This window comes from Camelina sativa, chromosome 17, assembly GCF_030686135.1.
Source record: "Camelina sativa cultivar CO46 ecotype springtype chromosome 17, ASM3068613v1".
Taxonomy (NCBI): domain Eukaryota; kingdom Viridiplantae; phylum Streptophyta; class Magnoliopsida; order Brassicales; family Brassicaceae; genus Camelina; species Camelina sativa.
In genome coordinates this window covers 30,206,572-30,230,167 of record NC_141896.1, presented here as the reverse complement: position 1 = coordinate 30,230,167, position 23,596 = coordinate 30,206,572, and the positions used below count along the sequence as shown (strand labels likewise).

General features: G+C 39.3%; 1 protein-coding gene and 2 pseudogenes across 3 annotated transcripts; all 3 read left to right on the top strand.

The window, feature by feature from the left end:
• Positions 1-12,859: 12,859 nt before the first annotated feature.
• Positions 12,860-15,500, top strand: LOC104757920 (tubby-like F-box protein 5). 2 transcript variants are annotated; one of them, XM_087494237.1, is made up of 5 exons: positions 12,860-13,015; positions 13,540-13,935; positions 14,010-14,097; positions 14,330-14,462; positions 14,566-15,500. In XM_087494237.1, exons 2-5 carry the CDS (start codon positions 13,579-13,581, stop codon positions 15,305-15,307), a joined length of 1,320 nt encoding a protein of 439 aa, XP_087350363.1. In that variant the 5' UTR covers positions 12,860-13,015; positions 13,540-13,578; the 3' UTR covers positions 15,308-15,500. The 2 variants fall into 2 exon arrangements, with proteins under 2 accessions (XP_087350363.1, XP_019094787.2); XM_019239242.2 differs by lacking the exon at positions 12,860-13,015 and having other exon boundaries at positions 13,469-13,935.
• Positions 15,501-17,185: 1,685 nt separating this feature from the next.
• LOC104757919 (protein BYPASS1-LIKE pseudogene) lies at positions 17,186-18,851 on the top strand (annotated as a pseudogene). The gene has a single exon (XR_015587431.1). The product of XR_015587431.1 is annotated as a protein BYPASS1-LIKE pseudogene (transcript).
• A 1,183-nt stretch (positions 18,852-20,034) lies between these two features.
• On the top strand, positions 20,035-22,462 carry LOC147924508 (uncharacterized; annotated as a pseudogene).
• The last annotated feature ends 1,134 nt before the right edge of the window (positions 22,463-23,596 follow it).

Here is a 23,596-nt window from a genome sequence, read left to right as displayed (position 1 = left end):
TGTATTGTGTTGAGCTTGAGTCACATACATATGGCAATCTGTATCGTTCTCTGTCTCACGTCTTGGTCCACATTCTCCCAACATTTTAACTAGGAATACTGATATTTAAAATTTTAATCGTTCTCTGTCTCACGTCTTGGTCCAAATTCTACTTGTATATTTTAAATGATTGTTCAGGGAATTGCTTACAAATAAACAAGTAGGAAACTGTTTATTTAAATAATTGAATTCAAACGTTTTAGGAAATAAAAACAAAATGATTATCTTTTTTACCCGTAAGGCATTAATTAATGAACTTCTTAAATTATGTTTTTTTTTTTGTGTTATAACACTCAACACATTAAACTTTGAGACTTTCCTCTAAATGATTTTAATTAATAGTATTAGATTCTAATATGTAGGTGTATTAAATTCTAACATATTGTTTTTTTTTCTGGTTTAACTTAGTTTTCCTACTAGTTAAAAATACCATTGTAATTAACAAGATTTTGTCTCCACATGCTTTAACAATTTCATTAAAAACAGAAAATTAATAGAGACCCTTCAACACCTTGGCCTCCTTTCCTCGAAATTTAAATTATCCGACTTTCAAGGTTAAATTTTAAATTTTTGAAAAGCTAAATGCAATTTCTGTTAAGGTATAGAGACAACACAACACACAAATATTACACTTGGAACGCGCCAAGCAAACGCTTTTAATCAATCTTATAAAAACCCTTGTTTCTTACAAGACTTAAAAAACAAAGCTCACTCTCCTATCTATCTAACACAACACCTTGTGTAGATCTAAAAGAGTATACACACTCACCTTCAAAGCTTTTTGAATTCGCTAGAAGGTTTACAAAACTCTCAAACTCTTATTCCACGAGTGCTAGCTCTTTTTGCGGCTAGCCCTCGTCACTTTATACCCCACAAACGATCTCTAACTTAGATCTTTGTAAATCCTAACTAAAAGGAAATATTCCTTATCCCTAAGAATTATCTTCTCTTATCTCTTCTCACCAAATATACTCTCAATATCTTCGAGTATATCTTGATCCCTTCTTCTTTCCTTCTCACGAATCTTGTCATCGAATCCACAATATTTCTCCACGTCATCACGTCATTCCACATCAGCATGTCAGCCTTCTGAAACACTTCACAGCTGCCTGTTCCCTTCAGAGCTCTATTGCACCTTCAATCTCCCCCTTTTTGACTGAACTTTTCAAACAAGCATCCATCGCATTTAACCTGTCAGCAACAAAAACAACCAGCAATAAACCAACAACCAGATACCACTTTACTCACAGTGCATCACAGCTTACACCAACATCAGAAGATTAAATGACCAGCAAGTAAGCATTATGACCAGACATAAATTTCAGACAAACGAGAACCAGTCTCAAAAACCCAAACAAAACAAGTTCGAAACAAGCAGGAGTAGAACATCCGAATCAATAAACAATAAACAAAAAAAAAACAACAGCTCCCCCACAGCTCAAACTCCCCCTCAAGCATCTGATTCAGACTCATCTCCCCCTGCTTGTTTGACACAGATTAGTCAAAAATATCAACATACACAAGAAAGGATAGTCAGAGATGTGACAACTTACCAGCGCCCAAGGCGTCTTGCAGAATTTGAATAGCCAACTGGATGGCTTTGCGCTCTGTAGATGAACCAGTACGAGTAGTCGTCTCTGCAGGCCGTGACACAGTCTTCTTCCCCTTTGTCTTCTTCGTGTCTTGTTGCTGAAGACGCGGAACAGGGCACTGAGCTTCCGGGAGCTGATGAATAAGACTGGGAAACGGTAGACGAAACCCTGACTGAGCTTGCAGACCCAAATGTATGATCTGCTCATATATCATTCTCCCAAAATCAAACGGAATGCGAGGCATGATCATGTAGATCACCATGGCTCTGTTCGCTGAAATGTACCCTGTATTCACCGTGGGAGACCAGTTGCTGCAGCAAATCTTATGCAAATCCTTGATCACTGGGTCCTTGATTGCCGTCGACACCAGCTGCTTGCAGGTCTTCACTTGACCACCAGATAGAAAGAGCGCAAGATCCTCCTCCAGGATTGCAGCTGTCTGTAGGTTTTGTTCACACACATCAACTGCCTGAAGACCGAACAAGGCATTAATGCGGCTTGGGGAAAACTCATACATCCAATCTCTGACAAGCACATCAACCGAGTTTCCTTCAACCTTAACGGTTGGAAGATTCGCCCAGAACTCATAAACAATCTCAGAATCATTAGGGCCGATTTGAGTGACGGTTTTCAACAGACCAGCTTGATCAAGCAGCTCCCTAGCAGAGACACCTACTCCCTGAGTATAGCAAACCTCAGCAGCAATGGTTCGAGAGGCAAAGAAACTATACCGTTGAGCAGCCTCAGCAGACATGAACCGTTTCGAGTCAAATTCCTTTAAAGAGGCACCGCGTGAAGAGGACACACCCTTGTCCTTACCAAGAGACGGACGCTTGGAGTCACGACCATCCGTATCAGCAGCTGATTGTCGCTTACTCAAACGAGACGAGATTCCCTGATTCGACACAGTAGGAACAGGAGCATCACCGGTGAGATCGACCACCGGAAACCTAGATCTCGTCCTTCTTGGTAGAGAAGACGAAGAGTTGCATGTGTCGTGATCCGCGTCAATAGACACCGGCTTGTGAGAAGGATTCTCAGGCTCCGGAGGGACTGCAGTTGATTCGTCTCTAGGTTTGAAGATGACCATCGCCGTGGAGGGATCAATCGGGACAAAAGGTGATGGCGGAGGTAGGGATGACGAAGGTGTGTGAAGCTCCTCGTTCGAACTAGAATCATAATGGAAACCACTAAACATAGATTTCATGGTGATCAAGAGTTAGAGAACAAAATCAGAGGAGAAAACGATTAGAAGCTTAATCGACAAAGAACTGAAATCGCAAGGATGAGAATAACTCAAAATCCTAGCCTCTCCTTTTTATACATCCTCGGACACTTTGATGGGCTGTTGAGCTTTGGCCCATTAATCCTGTAAACACTCAATGAATCTGTTATGGTACATCGAATCTTTTTCCCTTTTTAATCTCCATTGCAATTATCACAGGATCCTAATAAATCACATTCTTCACCCCTCTAAAGGAAAACTGAATCTGTTCATGAACCAAACCAGATAATCATATCCACTAAGTTATGAACAAAAAGGCACCCAGATCGAGAAAACACATGTGAGCATAATTGTTTTTTTTATTATTATTATTATTTTTTTTTTTTAAAAAACCAAAACACATAACACAGGACTAACCATACCTTTGTTGTGACAACCACTTGTTCAGAACATTTGCCAGGAGCTATCACAACTTCTTGAATTGTTGAAAATCAGGGACTCAATGCCCGTGGGATAGTCTTCACACTGTCATGCCTTTAGTATGCAATCCAACCCAACATGTTAAGGCAGCTGGAGATTCTCTCTTTGAAGAGCACACATATATAATTTTTTTTTTCATATATATGTGTCTCAGCCTTCTGTTAGCTGTTTCACCGACATGAACACAGTGACATCATGAAGATTGTCAATCACTGATATCATACTTGTCCCCCAAACAGAGTCTTTCTCTTGAGGACGTACTTGTGTGTCTCTTCACAGCTCTTTGACCTCCTTAAAACATGACAACATTTGACAGGATGAATAGACCGGCATGATAGGCAGCTATTTCCCACGATTGCTTTCAGAGTGCTGATCTTCTATATATTCTAGGATTTTCATGACCTGTCCTAGCACATGTTCCTGTTTCTGATCAACACATCTCAAGAAAAAGAACGGGTTAGAACTCACAAACACAAATGGATTTCCTCAGATTTACAAATCTGTTGATGTCCAGAGGTTTGGTAAACAAATCAGCTAGCTGCAAATCAGTGCTCACATGGTCAATCTCGATCAGTTTCGCCTCAACTAGTTCACGAACAAAGTGGTGTCTAATATCTATATGTTTGGTTCGTGAATGCTGAACAGGATTTTTTGAAATATTGATTGCACTCAAGTTATCGCAGTTAAAAGAGTATCAGAATCCATACCATAATCAGTGGCCATTTGTCGCATCCACAGAAGTTGTGTTGAACAACTTCCTAGTGCAATGTACTCCGCTTCAGCTGTTGATAGAGAGACACTGTTTTGTTTCTTACTGTGCCATGAGATCAGATTGTTGCCCATGAAGAAGTAACCTCCACTTGTGCTACGCCGATCATCCACAGAACCTGCCCAATCAGCATCACAATATCCACTCAGACCGGTGTTGGTATCCTTGGTATAATAGATATACAAAGTCCAACGTCCCCTTGATGTATTTGATGATCTTCTTATCAGCTAGTAAATGAGACACCTTGGGCTTTGATTGATAGCGAGTACAGATCCTTACTCACAGACATATGTCTGGCCGACTAGCAGTCAAGTACAACAAACTCCCGATCATTCCTCTTACAACCTCTCATCTACATCCTCCCCTTCTTCATCCTTGGAGAGTTTTTTGTTTACACCCATTGGGATCTTTGCTTCTTTACTCTTATCCAAGCCAAAGCGTTGTACGAGTTCCTTAGCATAAGTGCTTTGAGATACGAAGATCCCATCAGGTGATTGTTCAACTTACAATCCCAAAAAGTACCTTAGCTCTCCCACCATACTCATTTTGTATTCCTGAGACATGCTTTCCACAAACTGTTTTACAAGAGGCTGACACGTGGAACCAAAGATAATGTCATCCACATAGATCTGAACAAACAACAGATTATTGTTGCTGTTGAGAACAAACAATGTTTTGTCAACACTCCCTCGACAGTATCCGTGATCCATCAGAAATGTAGTCAATCTCTCATACCATGCACATAGTGCCTACTTTAGACCATACAGAGCTTTCTTCAGTCGATAAACATGCTCAGGGTGCTGTGAGTTTTCAAAACCTTTTGGTTGCTCAACATAAACCTCCTCTTGTAGTATTCCATTTAGAAAGGCACTTTGACATCCATCTGATGCAGAGTGAACTTAAGAGCACATGCCATACCGAACATAAACCTGATGGACTCCAACCTTGCCACCGGAGCAAAGGTTTCATCAAAATCAATTCCCTCAATTTGAGAATAACCTTGAGCTACCAACCTTGCTTTGTTCCTTACAATACAGCCACTAGCATCACTCTTATTCTTGAATATCCACTTTGTACCTACAACGTTGACGTCAGCAGGGCGCCAAGTAAGCTCCCAAACATCACTTCGTGCAAATTGTTCCAACTCATCTTGCATAGCATCAAGCCAGAACTCATCACGAAGCGCCTCCTTGTGATTCTTATAGGCTCAATGGAAGAGACAAAACATGCAAATTGCACTGAAACCTGAGAGACAGACTCCGGAACTACAGCCTTTTGCTTCTTTCCAGCCAACTGAGCAAAATCAAAATGCTTCCCTCTGGTAACTCTACCCCCCTGAATCGCACCTATAACATCAGTAGTTGAGTGATTCCGATGAACCTGAGAAGGCACAGAATCTGAACCAGAAAGTGATACAGGCCTGTCAGAGACTACAAGACTAGCAGCTTCTGTCATAGACTTCGCAGAATCAGTTACCAGGTCTGTGTCGGAGACAATAGGCACCAATGCCACTCGTAGGTATGAGGTGTCGTCAAACACTACATTGACAGTCTCCTGTACGGACCTCATGCGTTTGTTGTAGACACAGAAAGCAGTGTTGTGCCTAGAATAACCCAGAAAGATACCTTCATCACTTTTAGAGTCAAACTTACCCAACTGATCCTTATCATTTAGAATATAACACAGGCATCCAAACACATGAAAGTAGTGCACAGTTGGAGACTTCCCTTTCCACAGCTCATAGGGAGTCTTGCTGGTCCGTGGGCGAACATGCACACGATTGATGATGTAACAGGCTGTGTTCACAGCTTCATCCCAGAACCAATGAGGCACTTGATTTCCATGTAGCATAGCACGTGCCATTTCTTGCAGCGTTCTGTTCTTACGTTCAACAACACCGTTCTGTTCAGGCGTTCTTGGTGCAGAATACTGATGAGTAATCCCTTAATGTCCACAGAATTGCTCAAACTTGTCGTTTTGAAACTCACCACCATGATCGCTTCTAATGGTCTCGATTGAACACTTCTCACTTTTAATCTGCAAGGCAAGAATACAAAAACACTCAAGAGTATCAGATTTTTCACGAAGGAACCTTACCCAGGTGTAGCGAGTGTAATCATCCACCATCACAAAAATGAATCGTCGACCAGAGATGCTCTGAACTTGTATAGGCCCCATCAGATCCATGTGAACCAGCTGTAACGCATGACTTGTGTGAATATCTGTCAGAGACCCATGGGATGCTTTGATCTGTTTTCCCTAGTTGCATGGCCCACATACAAAGTGTGGATCACCCTTCAGCTTTGGCAGTCCACGTACCACCTCTTGGTTTGCCAATTTCACCATTGTGCGTACATTCAAATGACCAAGTTTCTGGTGCCATAGCTCTGTGTCTAACTCAACAGTTGCATTGAAACATGACCTTTCTGATTTCCACATGTAGCAATTATTTCCAGATCGTTTTCCTTTGAGTCTGACAGACCCTTGTTGGTCAACAGCTTTGCAATCCTTCTTGGTGAAAGTAACATCTAAGCCCTCATCACACAGTTGACTGACACTGATCAGATTGACCTTCAATCCATCTACAAGGAACACATCATTCAGTTGGGGTTGAGTGTCACCACTAGTTGTACCCTTCCCTTGAATTGTTCCCTTTCCTCCATCTCCAAACGTGACTCTTCCAGCAGCAACATCCTCTATGTGAGACAAATTGTCGAGAGCTCCTGTCATATGTCTGGAACATCCGCTGTCAAAATACCATTTGGCCTGATCAACTTCAGTTCTATCTGCTGTGTATGCTACATGACAGTAGAGATAATCTTTTCTGACATAGCATTGTCTAACTCTTCTCACAGCTGGATAGAAACTACCATTCTGTACTAGATTTGTCACACGATTCTGAAACTTAAAACACTAGGCCTTGTAGTGATTTAGATGACCACAGTACCAGCATTCTCTTCTCATGCTGAGACCAACAGGTTGCTGAACAGTCTGAGGATAGCTCTGCGGACCATATGTCTGTCTCCCCGGCACCTCACGCTGCACAAACATCTGCATGGGATACATGTTTGCCTTAGGGACTTGATTATAAAGTCTGTTTGGTGCAGTAGGTTGTGCTTTGAGTTTTGGCTCAGGGTTCTGCGCTTTAACGAACTGAGTAGACTTGTCGAAGCTGATTCCCTGATAACCCAGACCCCACTTTGCAGTGCTTGATTGTCCAGAGCTGAGCAAAAAGTCCAAATCTTTAGTTCCTTTACTTAGCATCCTAATGCTCTTCAGCTGTTCTTCCAATTGCTTCTCAAGACGCAGAGACTTGGCCTTTTCTTCACTTAGTTCCTTAGACAACATTGCAATGTTCATCACTCACTGTTATCTTGCATCTTTTGCACAATAGTCTGAATAAGAAGACTTATTTGATCTTCCATCGACAAGCCAGCCTCCTCTCCATCTGAGTCCGACTCAATTTTCTTGTCAATCTCTTCTGTCAACAACCGATCTTCATCTTCTTCATCTTCCTCGATTACTCCCAGCAGAGCCACAAAGTTGTTCAGAATTTCACCTTTGTTGTCTTCTTCATCAGAATCACTTTTACTCCATGTGATGAAGGACTTCTGATTACTTCCTTGAGAGGGGCAATCAGTCTTGGTATGGCCGAACCCTTTGCATCCACAGCATTGCAGAGAGTTCTTCCGTTTGTTGTTTGGACACTCATCCTTGTAATGACCATATCCTTCACACTCAGCACACTGGCGTTCTGACTTATCATTCTTCCTGAAGCCCTTGGCAGAATCTGCACTTGCAAGTGATGGAGTTCCCTTCCGCTGACCTCTTTCCATTTTGCGAAAATACTTCTTAACCAACAGACCGACTTTCTCTTCATCTTCAAGCTCCTGCGATTCAACAAGCTTCTGTTCCTCTGCAGCTTTAAGAGCAAATGACTTAGCATTCATTTTTTTCTTTCTTCTTTAGTTGCATCTCAAATGCCTGCATCATCCCAACGACTTGATTGTATTTGAGCTCATCAGAATTCAGAGACACATCAATTGCAGACCTGTGCAGTTGAAACTTGTCAGGTAAACTCCTAAGAAATTTCTTGACCAGTTTTTTGTCCTTGTATCGTTTACCCAAAACGACAGATTCTTGAGCAATGCCACTTAGACGGCTACTGTAGTCAGCTACAGATTCGGTTTCAGTCATTTGCAGATTCTCAAAGTCTGACGCAAGATTGTCCAGCCTCGTGCGCCTAACTCTACAAGTTCCTTCAAAAGTCACGACCAGAACGTCCCATGCTTCTTTAGCTGACACACAACCTTGAACTTGGTTGAAAATATCTCTCGACAGAGATTTGAAGATGACAGACAGCGCCAGCGAATTGTGTTTGGCCTCAGCCTTTTCTTTAGCTGTCCACTTCTTTCTATGTTTTTGCACCAATTCACCATCACTATTCTTCTCAGTTGGATGAGTCCAACCATCCTCCACAGCAAACCAAGTTTCCATGTCGATGCTTGAGATGACCTGCTGGATCGAGACTTTCCAGTAACCAAAGCATTCTGGATCCAGTTCAATGGCCCTTGTAGCGTAACAACCTCCAGTGATTTCTCCATACCCTAGTTGCAAGATCTCACCTGTTGAAAAAGATATCAGACTTTTTATCAGGTGTCTGCTCTGATACCAATTGTTAAGGTATAGAAACACACAAATACTACACTTGGAACGCGCCAATCAAACGCTTTTAATCAATCTTATAAAAACCCTCGTTTCTTACAAGACTTAAAAAACAAAGCTCACTCTCCTATCTATCTAACACAACACCTTGTGTAGATCTAAAAGAGTATACATACTCACCTTCAAAGCTTTTTGAATTCGCTAGAAGGTTTACAAAACTCTCAAACTTTTATCCCATGAGTGCTAGTTCTTTTTGCGGCTAGTCCTCGTCACTTTATACCCCACAAATGATCTCTAAACTAGATCTTTGTAAATCCTAACTAAAAGGAAATATTCCTTATCCCTAAGAATTATTTTCCCTTATCTCTTCTCACCAAATATACTCTCAATATCTTCGAGTATATCTTGATCCCTTCTTCCTTCCTTCCCACGAATCTTGTCATCGAGTCCACAATATTTCTCCACGTTATCACGTCATTCCACATCAGCATGTCAGCCCTCTGAAACACATCACAACTGCCTGTTCCCTTCAGAACTCTGTTGCACCTTCAATTTCCACTAGAGAGATCGAAGGTTGCTTATAAATAATAAAAGTATGAAAATTTTAATTTAGATATTAATAAATCAATTCAAACGATTTAATAGCATTTTACGTAATATTCAGCACAGTTAAAGTTTCTTAATTTTTTTTTCTAATTAATTCTGCATTAGATTCTCATATAAAGTTAGATTAAGTTCTAACTTTTTCTTTTCTTTTTTTCTGGTTTAACTTAGTTTTCATACTTGTCAAAAATGCCATTGTAACAAGACTTTAATTTGTCTCTACATGCTTTAACAAATAAATAAAGAAGTAATAGGGAACCTTCATCTTCAACACCTTGGCTACAAGCCTACAAAGCCTACAATTAAACAAATTTTGGGAATCCATCTCACATCCTAAGTGAATCCACCATAGTGTATGTACTCGTGTCATTTGCTCATCGAATCATACGAAATAGTGAAAATGAATTTTACTCATTTTGGACGTAAAATTAAATAAACTAGTTACCTTTTACAAATATAAAAGCACTTATTTTTAATACAAGCTCATTAAGTTATACTGTATTTGATAAAGTCTTGAGATCCGTGACTCCTTACAAGTAAGAGCTGATGCAGCATAAGAAGATCAGAGCGAGAACCAAAAAAAAAAAAACAGAGATACTTTCTGAAAAGATCAGAGAGGAAGAAGGGTTTGAAAGGATTTCTGTGTGTTCTTATTGAGAAATGATTCACTTACATATATACAGAAGAACATATCTTCGATCCTAAATGCTATGATACTCTCGAATATACATAAGTGAGGAAAGGAAACTAACTAATCCAATCCCTAAACATACGTGAGTGATTAATATTCCAATACCCTCCCGCAAACTGGAGCATGTAGGTTCAAAATGCCCAGTTTGTCCCGAAAATCGTCAAATGATGGTCCACCAAGTAGTTTGGTAAAGATGTCTGCCAACTGTCTAGAACTATCAACATGAACTGGTGTTAAAATACCTTTCTGAATTTTTTCGCAGATAAAATGGCAATCATTCTCGATATGCTTTGTACGCTCATGGAAGACAGGGTTTGTGGCGATGTATATTGCTGATTTGCTATCACAACAAAGACGCATTGGTTGAGCATGAGAGACACCAAGATCCTGTAGAACACGTTTCAGCCACAAAAGCTCTTTGGTGATGTATGCCATGGCGCGATACTCTGCCTCCGTAGATGACATGCTCACAGTATCTTGCTTTTTGGCTTTCCATGAGATTGGTGACTCTCCAAGTTGAACAAAATACCCAGAAACTGAACGTCTTGAGTTTTTACAGGTCGACCAATCAGAATCACACCATCCTGTAATCTGGAAATTGTTTTGTGCTTTTAAAAGAATACCTTGGCCAGCAGTCCCTTTTAAGTAACACACTGCTCGTAAAGCTGCTTGCCAATGGTCCTCCCTTGGAGTCTTCATATATTGTGCTAGGACATGTACACAATAAGACAAATCTGGTCGTGTAGACACCAAATAGATCAGTTTCCCAATTAGACGTCGATACGGTTCTGGATCCAGAAGCAAAGGTGAAGTGGAACGAGAGAGATTGTGGTTTTGCTCTAGCGGAAACATGACGGGTTTGCATCCCAACAAGCCTGCAGCGTGGACAATATCTAAAGCATATTTCCTTTGGTTTAAGTAAAATCCCTTTGAACTTCTGGCAACCTCAATTCCCAAAAAATATTTCAGAGCACCGAGATCTTTCATCTTGAAACAAGAAGCCAAATATTCTTTGAAGATATGCATAGCTTTATCTGAGTTGCTAGTAACGATCATATCATCAACATATATCAAAATATGTATTCATATCCCACCTTTATCAAAAACAAACAAAGAGTAGTCTGAGAGAGATTGTTCGAACCCGTATTCGCGCAAAGCCGTCGTCAACTTTTCAAACCAACATCGAGGTGCTTGTTTCAACCCATATAAAGACTTGCGCAATCTACAAACTTTCTTCTCATCACTCGCAAAATAACCAGGTGGGGGCTTCATGTAAACTTCTTCGGTTAGATCCCCATGGAGAAAAGCATTATGCACATCCATTTGGTGTACAGACCAATTATTTCCTGCAGCCACTTTCAAGAACATACGGACTGTTTGCATTCGGGCAACCGGAGCAAAGGTTTCACCATAGTCTTTACCTTCAACTTGGCTGTTTCCTAGAGCGACCAATCTCGCCTTGTATCGCTCAATGGAGCCATCAGAATTGTGTTTAATCTTGTAAACCCACTTCGAACCAATCGCTTTCTTTCCAGGAGGTAAATCTTCAATGGTCCAAGTATTATTCTCCTCAAGAGAAGCTATTTCCGAACCCATAGCTTTGTTCCATACTTTACTCTTAACCGCTTGTTGAAACGTCTTTGGCTCAACACCATCTGTGATTGCAACCAGATATGCCCGATGTGTAGCTGAAAAACGTTTACAGCTCACATAATTTTCAATTGGATACAAAGATTTAGAATTACCCAGTAAGCTTGTCTGAGCCGTATAAGTCTTATAATCTCTCAATTTGACTGGCGGATTGTGTGGCCGTTGGCTGCGGCGGAGTGGAACAACCTCCGGAATCTGGATTTCTTCTTCTTCGTTTTGAGGAACCGGTGATGAGGACGTAGATGTGTCAGATGATGAAATCGGAGAAGCAGATCGAGAAGTCGAGTTTGGTGGTGAATTCGGAGATGTGGGCTCTATTTCGATGTCAACATTCTCCGTTGGTGAAGTTGGAATTGTGGTGTCGTGACTAGCATTTGGACTTGACAAATTAGGCGCATCTCTAGAAACCACATCAATTGGGCTTTGTTCAACAATTGGGCCTATTTGATTTAGTGAGCTTAAGTCACGTATCTCTTCTTCTTCGTTTAGATAAGAAGCTCCGATTCTTGGCACCAAAAAAGTTTCAGCTTTTTCTTCTTCCTCAAGCGCAAACGGAAATTCGTTTTCGCTAAACACGACATCACGTGAGACAAGAAAATGCCCAACTTAAACTTGATCATGTCCTCATCTTCACATCTCGGTTTTGGTCGGTATTCATCACAGTGTTATACTCCACCGTTGAGTCATCTTGGTTTCGGTTTTTCTTGTCGTTGATGTCACAACACAAGAGTTGTGTGTGACACAAGGATTCCTTCAAATCCTTCAAGTCGTGTTCTTGTTTGTCAGGTTTGTCGGGTTCGTCGGGTTTGTCAGGTTTGTCGGATTCGTCCGGTTCGTCGGTTCGTCGGGTTCATCGGGTTCGTCGGGTTCGTCAGGTTCGTTAGGTTTGTCGGGTTCGTTAGGTTTGTCGGGTTCGTCGGGTTCTAACAGAACGTAAGATGGCAAAAATTTCTTCATGTTCATCTTCTTGCTTTCCACTATCGCATCTTTTCATCATCGGATCTAGGCACCATCTTCATCGTTGTCATCTTCATCACCGACGTTCATCATAATCGATCCACAAGGATCGACCCGCTCTGATACCATGAAAAGATCAGAGAGGAAGAAGGGTTTGAAAGGACTTCTGTGTGTTCTTATTGAGAAATGATTCACTTACATATATACAGAATAACATATCTTCGATCCTAAATGCTATGATACTCTCGAATATACATAAGTGAGGAAAGGAAACTAACTAATCCAATCCCTAAACATACGTGAGTGATTAATATTCCAATACTTTCAAACTCAAGAAAACATAGGTTTGTCTTCTTTGAATTTCTTACAAGTTAATGTTTTTACTTTGCTTGTCTTTTATGGGTTTAGCTTTGATCTCTTTGCTTTGCTACATATATATATATATATATATATATATATGCCCAAAGATCTGACCTTTGTGTCTTAAGATTCTTGAAAAGCTATGTGAAGCTTTCTTGAATTTGCAAAGGAAGCTATTTTTTTTGTTTGTCTTGTGTGTTCTTGAAATTTTAGGTTAGCTTCAGCTTTTCGAATCCTGTGAGGTACAGAAGTTTAAGTTAGTATTGTTATCTAAAGACTGATTTCTTGAAAATAATTGTGGGAATATCAAGAATTTGTGTAAAATAAAGGAAAAATAAAATAAAATTAATTAGTTCCACCTAACGTTTCTAATTGTTTCTTCGTCTTCACATTTCCATAATTCTTTAATTTAGGTCGCTTTGGTATAATCACAAACTATAACTTTGTTAAATTTGAGACCTTTATGTTAAGATTCTTACTCATAACGTTTTGTTTCATGTTGTTGTAGCGCTGATCTGAAGTAGAAGCTTTGGTACTATTCAGAGAAATGTCGTTTCGTAGCATTGTTCGTGATGTTAGAGATAGTATAGGGAGCTTTTCGAGACGTAGTTTCGAAGCTAAAGTGTCTAATGGGATTCATGAGAAGAGTAAATCTCACGGTGCATCGGTTGAGACACTTAATAAAGATCTTGTTGTAATCAAGAACACTCGTTGGGCTAATTTGCCAGCTGAACTGCTACGAGATGTGATGAGAAAGTTGGATGAAAGCGAGAGCACGTGGCCTGCTCGTAAACAAGTTGTTGCTTGTGCTGGTGTCTGCAAAATGTGGAGATTAATGTGTAAAGAGATTGTGAAAAGTCCTGAGTTCTCCGGCAAACTCACGTTTCCTGTTTCGTTGAAACAGGTTCGAGGTTTTGTTATTCGTTACTTCGTTTGGACATTATCTTGGTTATTTTGAGGATTTTTTTATTTGTGCAGCCGGGGCCTAGGGAGGGAACCATACAATGTTTTATCAAAAGGGACAAGTCTAATATGACTTACCATCTTTACCTTTCTCTTAGTCCTGGTTAGTCATTCGTTTACTAAACCTCTTCTTCAGTAAACTCTGTTTGGTCATTGGACTCAAAATGTAGTAGAAGACATGTCTTAGTTACGATTAAATTCTATACTTATCAAGTTCTTGAAGATAACGGAAAACTCAAATTTTCTATGTTACTTAATTAGTTTTGTGACTCTTGATATATATATATATATATATATATATGTACTAGTGGCTCATTTTACTAATGTTTGTACAGCCTTACTTGTTGAAAGTGGAAAGTTTCTTCTCTCGGCAAAGCGCACACGGAGAACTACATTCACAGAGTATGTGATATCAATGGATGCTGACAACATTTCAAGCTCAAGTAGCACTTACATTGCCAAACTGAGGTAAGGAAAATTAATAACATTATGAAAAAGAAAGTTTAGTCGTTCCAAAACATGATTGAGTTCTTAATTAATTCTTACAAACATTGTTTTACTTCATTTTCAGGTCTAACTTTCTTGGGACAAAATTCATAATATACGACACAGCGCCTGCGAACAACGGTTGCCAAATACTGTCACCACCAAACCGGAGTCGTAGGTTCAACTCCAAGAAAGTCTCACCCAAAGTCCCCTCTGGAAATTACAACGTCGCTCAGGTTACATATGAGCTGAACCTGCTTGGAACCCGTGGACCGCGCAAGATGCATTGCACTATGCACTCTATCCCCTCCTTGGCTCTAGAAACCGGCGGCATTGTCCCTGGCCAACCTGAGGTTCTGCAACGTTCCCTTGATGAAGCTTTCCGCAGCATCGGTTCCTCAAAGATACTCGACTTCTCAGGAGATTTCAGCAGCGCCCGGTTCTCAGACATTGTTGTACCGCAAGAAGAAGAAGGAAAGGAGGGACCTTTGTTGCTAAGAAACAAACCGCCAAGGTGGCACCCACAGTTGCAATGCTGGTGCCTTAACTTCAGAGGGAGAGTGACAATTGCCTCGGTAAAGAACTTCCAGTTGGTATCCGCCGCAACGGTTCAGCCCTGTTCTGGTAGTGATGCGACTAAAACATTGACCACGAGACCATCAGCACCAGCACAGCAGCCAGGGCCATCAGATCATGAGAAGATCATACTACAGTTTGGGAAAGTGGGCAAGGACATGTTCACTATGGACTATCGCTATCCTCTCTCTGCCTTTCAAGCCTTTGCTATTTGCTTGAGCAGCTTCGACACTAAATTGGCATGTGAATAAATAAGTAGAAAGACACCAATGCTCCACAACATAAGATGGGGTTAGTTTATATATATATAGGAACCGTTTGGATCTATACCATATTGATTATGCTAAGGCTTGTTTGGTTTTGTTTATCGGATCTGGTGTGCTAGTGAATTTGAACGTTATGGTTGTTATTAATTGTTATCTTTAAAAATGAAGTTGGCGACAATGCATAGGACTAGCACCATTAGTTAATGAACTTTTAAAAACAGTTCTCATGTCAACAAACAAGCACCGTGCACGTTGAGGCAGAGAACTAAGTGTTCCTAAACGTGAAATGTTATTAAAAAAAAAAAAAAAAAGAATTTAAACCGACTGGTTCAATTCATAAAGCTTAAGAATTTTAAAATTCAAAAAAAAAAAAAAAATGTTATTGCGTAACAATAAAACTTCGAGGTCGCCCTAAATTCTCTCCCAAAGACCAGCCGCCGCGAGAAAAAAAAAATTTCTTCGATCTGCTCTCTCCGGCTGCCGGGCTTCATGCCGGAGCTGTGGGAGGGTTTAGTTTTTCGTCTTGCTTCTTAATCTTTGTTTTCTTTGGTTATCTCTGTTGTTTTCGCTGTTGTAACTCTTCTGTTGTCAAGATCCCCTTTGAAGCGAAGATCGATTGAAGAAGGGGAAGCCATCGGCAGCAAGATTTGGTTGTGGTAGAGACAATCCGTTTGTTAATGGGTTAGTCTAGGTTGTGGCTCGGTTCTGGTGGTTCTCTTGTGGCTGATGGGTTGAAGGAGACGAACGTATGTCGTTTCCTGTTCTGGTATGGTACTTCTCTCGTTTCTCTCTTCTTTGGACTGTGGGTTTTTCAACAAGGTGGTGTTGTTTGTGTTAGTGTGGCTACATCCGCTGGTTTCAGGTTGCAAAGAGAAGTTTATGGTTTGTGTCTTCTCTCAAACTTGCCTTCTCTGTTGGTTGGTACTCAATCCTTAGTTCTTCCGCTCTATTAGGTCTCCTGGTTAGTCAGTGTTTGCGCTATATGCTAGGTTTCGTTCTTTCTGCTTGTCAACCGGATGGTATTTTGTTGCTAGCCATCTACTAGCTCACTTCGGCGGCTCTTTTGAGTTGTGGTTTTGGGTTTTAGGCATAGTAGTGGAATCGTCTTTCAGCTGTTCTCTTGCGAGGAGGTCACCAGTTTTGATTCTGTAGATGGTTAAAGCTGTTGTCTCAGGTTGAATCTCAAGGTTTCTTCTTTGTCCCTAGTTTGGCTCGCCTTCTCTTAACTTGTTTTGTGCGACTGGATGGTTGTGGCTTCTGTTTCTCTGATGTCGTTCGAGCTTGCTTTCGTTCCTGCCGGTGCTGATGATGGTTTGTCGACGGTGTGCTATCAAGGTTTATAGCACTTCCGGTCTTATTGGTACTCTCCGGCTCTTACAGGTTCTATGGGAAAGCTTGTGAGCTTCTTTCTGATTCAGCTGGGCAGTTTTAGATCTTTGGTTTTTGTTTATGCCTTAGTAATCTGTTTTTCTAGGTTGTTTAGTCTTTGTACCTTTGTTTCCGGAAGTGTGTAACTTGCCGGCTTAAGCTTCCCTTGTTTGGGCTTAGTGCTTCCCTTGTTTGGGATTAGTCTTAGGTGATTTCTTTGTTTTCACCTTTTTGTATTTAACAGATGTAATCTGTTCAATGATAATATAAACCTAGATGACAAAAAAAAAAAAAAACAATAAAACTTTTCATAACAAGATAGTAGAAAATATAGCAAAACAATGCTAATTTATTCTCAAAAAAAAAAAAAAATTCTTTCATACAACTTTTTAACAAATTGAAATTATTGTATAAAAATAGTTCTGTAAAAGACAAAAACATACGTCGCCCTCCATTCAATTTAGGAACACTTAGTTCTTTTATTTGTAACCATAAACTGCAAATTAAGTGGTTTAAAAAACAAAGGTGAAAGTGAATTTACTAGAAATAGGAGAAAAGAAGAGAGACTAACGAACATTTAAACATGCTACAAATCCCTTTCTCCAATTGATTCTCATCACCACTTTCTTCCTAAGGTAGATTAATCTCTTGAAGCCAATTTTTCATCTATTTTCCAAACATGCCAGAGACAGAATATTCGTTTGGAAGGTCATTACTTAGTTTGCGTCGTGACCAAGCGCACCTAATGGATCCAACAGCCTTCCCCGAGCCTATGAGCATGGAGGTGGAGTTAGATTCTTTTCAAAGACAAGTAGCGGAAAAATTCATCGATCTTAATGCCTCTGCGGCTGATGATGAGATCCTCTCACTTGAATGGATAGGGAAACTTCTTGATTCTTTTCTTGGTTGCCAAGAAGATTTCCGAGTTATAATATTCAACCACAAGTCTGAGCTTCTTAAACAGCCAATGGACCGATTGATAGAAGACTACTTCGAAAGGAGTGTCAAGGCTCTTGATGTATGCAATGCCATCCGTGATGGTATCGAGCAAATCCGACAATGGAAGCAACTGATTGAAATCGTCATATCCGCTTTGGACACTAGCCAAAGACAACAACTTGGCGAAGGAGGAATCCACCGTGCAAAGAAAGCTTTGATTGATTTAGCTATCGGAATGCTAGACGAGAAAGATCACTCTTCTAACACTTTGGCCCACCGTAATCGCTCTTTCGCACGCAACAAAGACCATAATCAACACATTGGCTATTTTAGGTCACTTTCTTGGAGCGTTTCCCGGTCATGGTCGGCTGCTAGGCAGCTACAAGGCATTGGACATAACCTAGCAACGCCTCGAACCAGCGATGTTATGGCCACCAATGGCCTAGCCCTCACGGTCTATACGATGACATCAATATTATTGTTTGTAACATGGGTTCTTGTCGCAGCCATACCTTGCCAAGACCGTGGTTTACATGTCCATTTCTATTTCCCAAGGCATTTCCAGTGGGCAGTACCAGTCATGTCCTTGCATGATAAGATCATGGATGAATCAAAGAAAAGAGACAAAAAGAAGAAGGGTTGTGGACTACTTAAAGAGATTAACCAAATCGAGAGGAGCTCAAGAATATTAAGTGAATTAATTGATTCAGATAATTTCTCATTAACCGATGAGGAAGGGTTAGAGGTGAAGGAGAGAGTTCAAGAATTGATGCATGTGTGCGGAGCCATGAAAGATGGTTTGGATCCATTTGATAGGAAAGTGAGGGATGTCTTCCATCAGATTGTTCGTAGCCGCACTGAGGCTCTTGATTCACTTGGAAAGATTCAAAATCAAGAATAAGACATTTTCAAATATATGTTTTCATTTAAGGAGTATTTGTTTTATAAATATGAGAATCATGGATATATACCGTAATATGATTAAATCCGGGCGTTTTAGATTTAATTATGGGGTTAACATTGGGTCAAGATTTTTTTTTTTGTATAGTTGATGTTTCTCGCATGAATTTTTAAAAATAATTTAAAATTTTAACTATGGGGATAAATATATTGGGTTATTTGATTCTGTAAATGTTAAGCTTATGATGTGAAGTCGGCCATTGTGGTATGTGAATGATCTGATGATCTTGGTATGATTCTGTAAGGAGAATTTCTTTTCAAATATCAGTAGAAAACGAATGGTAAAGTATTACAGAATTTTTGTTCTTTCTAATGTCGCTCAATGAATGATAGCAACAACAAAAAATAGACAAAAACAAAATTATAATCGTTTATGAAGATGTATTGGTTTGTCTGAAGTAGTGTCTGTATGATTCAAGAAGTGATATAGGATTGTTGATGTTTTATGTGTGTGATAAATTTCTAGAAGGTTTGAGAAGGCAATATTGATGGACGGTTTGAGGATGAATTGAAGAGGAAAACTACTATTTCTTTGGTTGATTAAATTGGAGTTGAAAAAGAAAATAATAAAAAGGAAAAAGTATTTTCCGTATGGAATTTGGAAGTCTTCTCCTATGGTGATTAGGAAGTCTTGATGGGTATATAAGGAGGTGTTAGGCACGTCATAGAGAAGCAAAAGAGCTGAGAGATGAAGATAAAAACCCTAGAGAGCTTTCTCATTGTGTGGGGCTTAGTTTCGCGGTTTGGTGCTTGTGTTGTTCAAGCTTCTTTGTTCATCGGTGTGAGGTGTGTGTGAAGGTTGCTCAAGAGTGTTGAAGATCTGAAGTCTAAACTCAGGGGGAGTTTAGCCCAAGGTTAGGTTATCTTGGTTTGAATCTAGGCTCAGTGTGAGTTTAGTTAAAAGTAGAGATTTATCCTTAAGATTTCATGTTATAGAACAGAACGGTGAATTAAGAGGGTTGTGCTTGATTTACGCGTTTGCGGATAAGTTGTATTTGCTTTCTTGTTCTAGTGGAATCGAAAAATGGACGTGGTCCCGGGGAGTAGGAAAAACTGAACCTCGTTAACAAAGCTCTTGTGTTATTTACTTTCTGCACTTTATTATTGCCTAATCCGCATTTACAAGTGGTGAGGGTAGTTCAGGAAATAAGTTAGAGCTTTGAATCAGTGATGAATTCATACAGAGAATGCACATCTATGACAAGACCACCGTTGCTTGATTCAACGAATTATGGATATTGGAAGGTTCATATGCAAACGTTTATTAGTAACCTTGATGAAGATTGTTGGAATTCGATTGAGCTTGGTTGGGAGCCTCCTAAAGGTGTGGATGACAAAGGAGTTGAGAGTCTTAAGCCAAGAGATAAGTGGACTGCTGGAGAGAAAAAGCTATCAAGTTATAATTCAACGGCCAAGACAGCGATTTACAATGCCATTGATTCAAACCACTTCAAGTTAATTTCTCAATGTGTATCAGCTCAGAAAGCATGGAAGTCATTGGATAATATGTTTGAGGGTACTTCAAGGGTTAAGAGAAAAAATCTGAATATGTTGGCATCACAATTTGAGAATCTAAGGATAGAAGAAAAAGAAATTGTGGCTGTGTTTAGTGCAAAGTTATGTGATATATCTAACTAGTATACTACCCGTACTACGTACGGGAAAATTTTCATCAAACAGCCAATAAATACAAAAGTATAACGATAAATATTTGTTGCTTGAACAGTAAAGAAAGCAATACCAGTCGTTTAGGAAGGGGATCAAGTTTCTTGAGCTGAGCCGTTGTGTTGTCGTGTGGTTATCGTCAAACTTAATTACTTTGATATGCTTGGTAGTTGATTTTCACACCAATTTAACCGTGTTTAGTGTGAACCCAATCTAATAGTGAATTATAACATAAAAACAAAGTATCTAGTGGAACATATTAATTTTTAAAATAATGAGATAATACCTTGAATTGGAGTGAAAGAGACCTCCTGTGATAGTTTTTACTAATTTCTCTACATTATAGAATCAGAAAACGAATAGAGAGCGAGTAATTAAAAACAAATAGAAATGAAATTGAGTTAATGCTTTAGTTAAAACTGAAGATATGGTTTTATGGTTTTACTGTGAACGTGGGTTCATAAATCGTGTGAACAAATTTTTTTAAAAACTGAAATGCCTAATTTTGAGGAGGTTGCTCTTGCATGACATGTTTTTTGTTTTTTTGTATGTTTTTGTTTAATTTAGTTTTTTCCCCTTGATTTAGTTAAAATTTTAAAATATCAAGTAAAAGCCATGTAGCATAATATGATTGGCTAGGTAAAGATAAAGGATTTAAAGAAAAAAGAAAAAAAATGAGAAAGAGGTGGAGATAGTCGAATAGTTTAACATATTTCAATTTTTTTTACACGATTATTTGTACAAAAATTCATTTTTTAACAAAATAAAAAATAAAATCTGATGTGGTTTAATTTTATTGGGCATGTGACTTGTGCTTTATAGGATAATAGATGAAGCTTTTGCTCTTGGAAAGCAGTACAAAGACAAAAAGCTTGTGAAAAAGCTGAAGCAATCATTGCCTGCAAAATTTGAGTCAAAAATATCTGCAGTTGAAGAAGCTCAAAATTTAGATGAGATGACTTTTGATGAGTTTGTTGGAATTCTTAAAGCTTTTGAATTAAGCAAAGCATTTGAAGCTGAAAGAGTTAAGAAGAAAAATGATGAAGTTAAGGAAGCAATAAAGAAGGAAGTTGACATTGGAGTAGCTCTTAAGGTATCATCTTATGAAGATTCAATGGCTATGCTATCAAAAGGATTTGCTAAATATCTGAAGCGTAAGGGTGAAGAGAAGAAAAGTAGAATGAGTGAAGAGATGAGGACTTCATCAAAGAATGTTCAATGTTTTGAAAGCAAAGGATATGGTCATGTAAGATCTGATTGTGCCAATCTACAAAAGCAAAAGAAGAAGGCTATAATGTTGTTACTAGTGATTCTGAAACTGATTCAGATGAAGAAGAAGATCTGAAGAATTTTGTGGCGTTTACAACTTTTGAAGATAGTTCTGAATCAGCGTCTGCATCAGTGTCTGCAACTGCTTCTGAACCTGCAGCAAAATCTGCAATTGCATCTGAACATGAATTTGAAAGTGATAGTGATTCAGAGAGTATGGATTATAAAGAGCTTGGTAAGAAGTATGAGATGTTGTATGAATATTGGCTTAAAGTAATTGAGGATAATTCAGTTTTGATTAAGGAAACGCTCGAGTTAGAGGCTAAAATTGTTGAAGCAGAGAAATATGCAACAGAAAAGGAAGAAGAATCATCACAAGCTAAAGTACAACTTCAAGAAACTCAAAAGAATTTGAGGATGCTTAATAATGGTACAAAGAAGTTGGATCATATTATGAATATTGGCAAGACAGATAAGTGTGGCCTTGGATATGAAGGAAAAGTTTCAAAATCAGATCCGGTGTTTGTTTCAAGTGGAAAAATCATGTCTGCATCAGGAACTGTATTAGAGACTGCTTCAAAGATTGCTTCAGATACTGTATTTGTGAAAGAGCATAGTAAAAGGATTTTTGAATTGCAAAGTTTACCTAGACAAGTTTTTCAACCTGTTTGCCATCATTGTGGTGTTTTTGGGCATATTAGGCCAAGATGTTTTAGATTGTTGAGAGAGAGGAGCCGCATAGAGAATCTTTATGATGTAAGGTTTCAAGGTCCTACATGTTATCATTGTGGAGTTCAAGGACATATTAAGAGGAATTGTTTCAGGTTAATTCAAGAGGTTAACCATGAAGGTCTTAGGCGCAACAAAATTTGGGTTAGAAAAGATGAGTTCTACGGAGGTGGTGTACTAGGCTATCAACCGCGTATTGCAAAGCCATGAGAATTTTCCAATTAGTTTTTGACCATGTTGTGACTCATTTAGGGGGAGAATGAAGATGTGTCTGGTGATGGTGTTTAGGTGTTTGAACTGATAAGTTCACAAGCATAGTCAAAAAGGGGGAGAATGAAGATGTATTGGTTTGTCTGAAGTAGTGTGTGTATGATTCAAGAAGTAATACAGGATTGTTGGTGTTTTATGTGTGTGAAAAGTTTCTAGAAGGTTTGAGAAGACAATATTGAAGGACGGTTTGAGGATGAATTGAAGAGGAAAACTAATATTTCTTTAATTGATTAAATTAGAGTTTTACAAGGAAAAGGAAAATAGCAAAAAGGAAAAAGTCTTTTTCTTATGGAATTTGGAAATCTTCTCCTATGGTGATTAGGAAGTCTTGATGGGTATATAAGGAGGTGTTGGGCACTTCCTAGAGAAGTAAGAGAGCTGAGAGATAAAGATAAAAACCCTAGAGAGCTTTCTCATTGTGTGCGGCTTAGTTTCGCGGTTTGGTGCTTGTGTTGTTCAAGCTTCTTTGTTCGTCGGTGTGACGTGTGTGTGAAGGTTTCTCAAGAGTGTTGAAGATCTGAAGTCTAGGCTGAGGGGGAGTTTAGCCCAAGGTTAGGTTATCTTGGTTTGAATCTAGCCTCGGTGTGAGTTTAGTTAAGGGTAGAGATTTATCCTTAAGATTTCATGTTATAGAACAGAGTGGTGAATTAAGAGGGTTGTGCTTGATTTACGCGTTTGCGAATAGGTTGTATTTGCTTTCTTGTTCTAGTGGAATCGAAATCTGGACGTGGTCCTGGGGAGTAGGAAAAACTGAACCTCGTTAACAAAGCTCTTGTGTTATTTACTTTCTGCACTTTATTATTGCCTCATCCGCATTTACAATTTAAAGAGTCGCTAAAACTGTGAAAGGAATCGTACTGTTGAGATGACTATTGTCGCTTGAAATTCCAACGACTCTGCTTTCTCCCCAGCGATAATTTTCTCTCACTCGGGCAACTCGTCTGTCATCGTCGTTTTACTTATGTTGTTGTCGTTTTGCTTTTTTGATTGTTGTTGTCACCGTCATTTAAACCTGTTGCAGAGACAGCCACCGACGACAATAAAAAGAACAGACCTATAGAGTAATCTTGACAA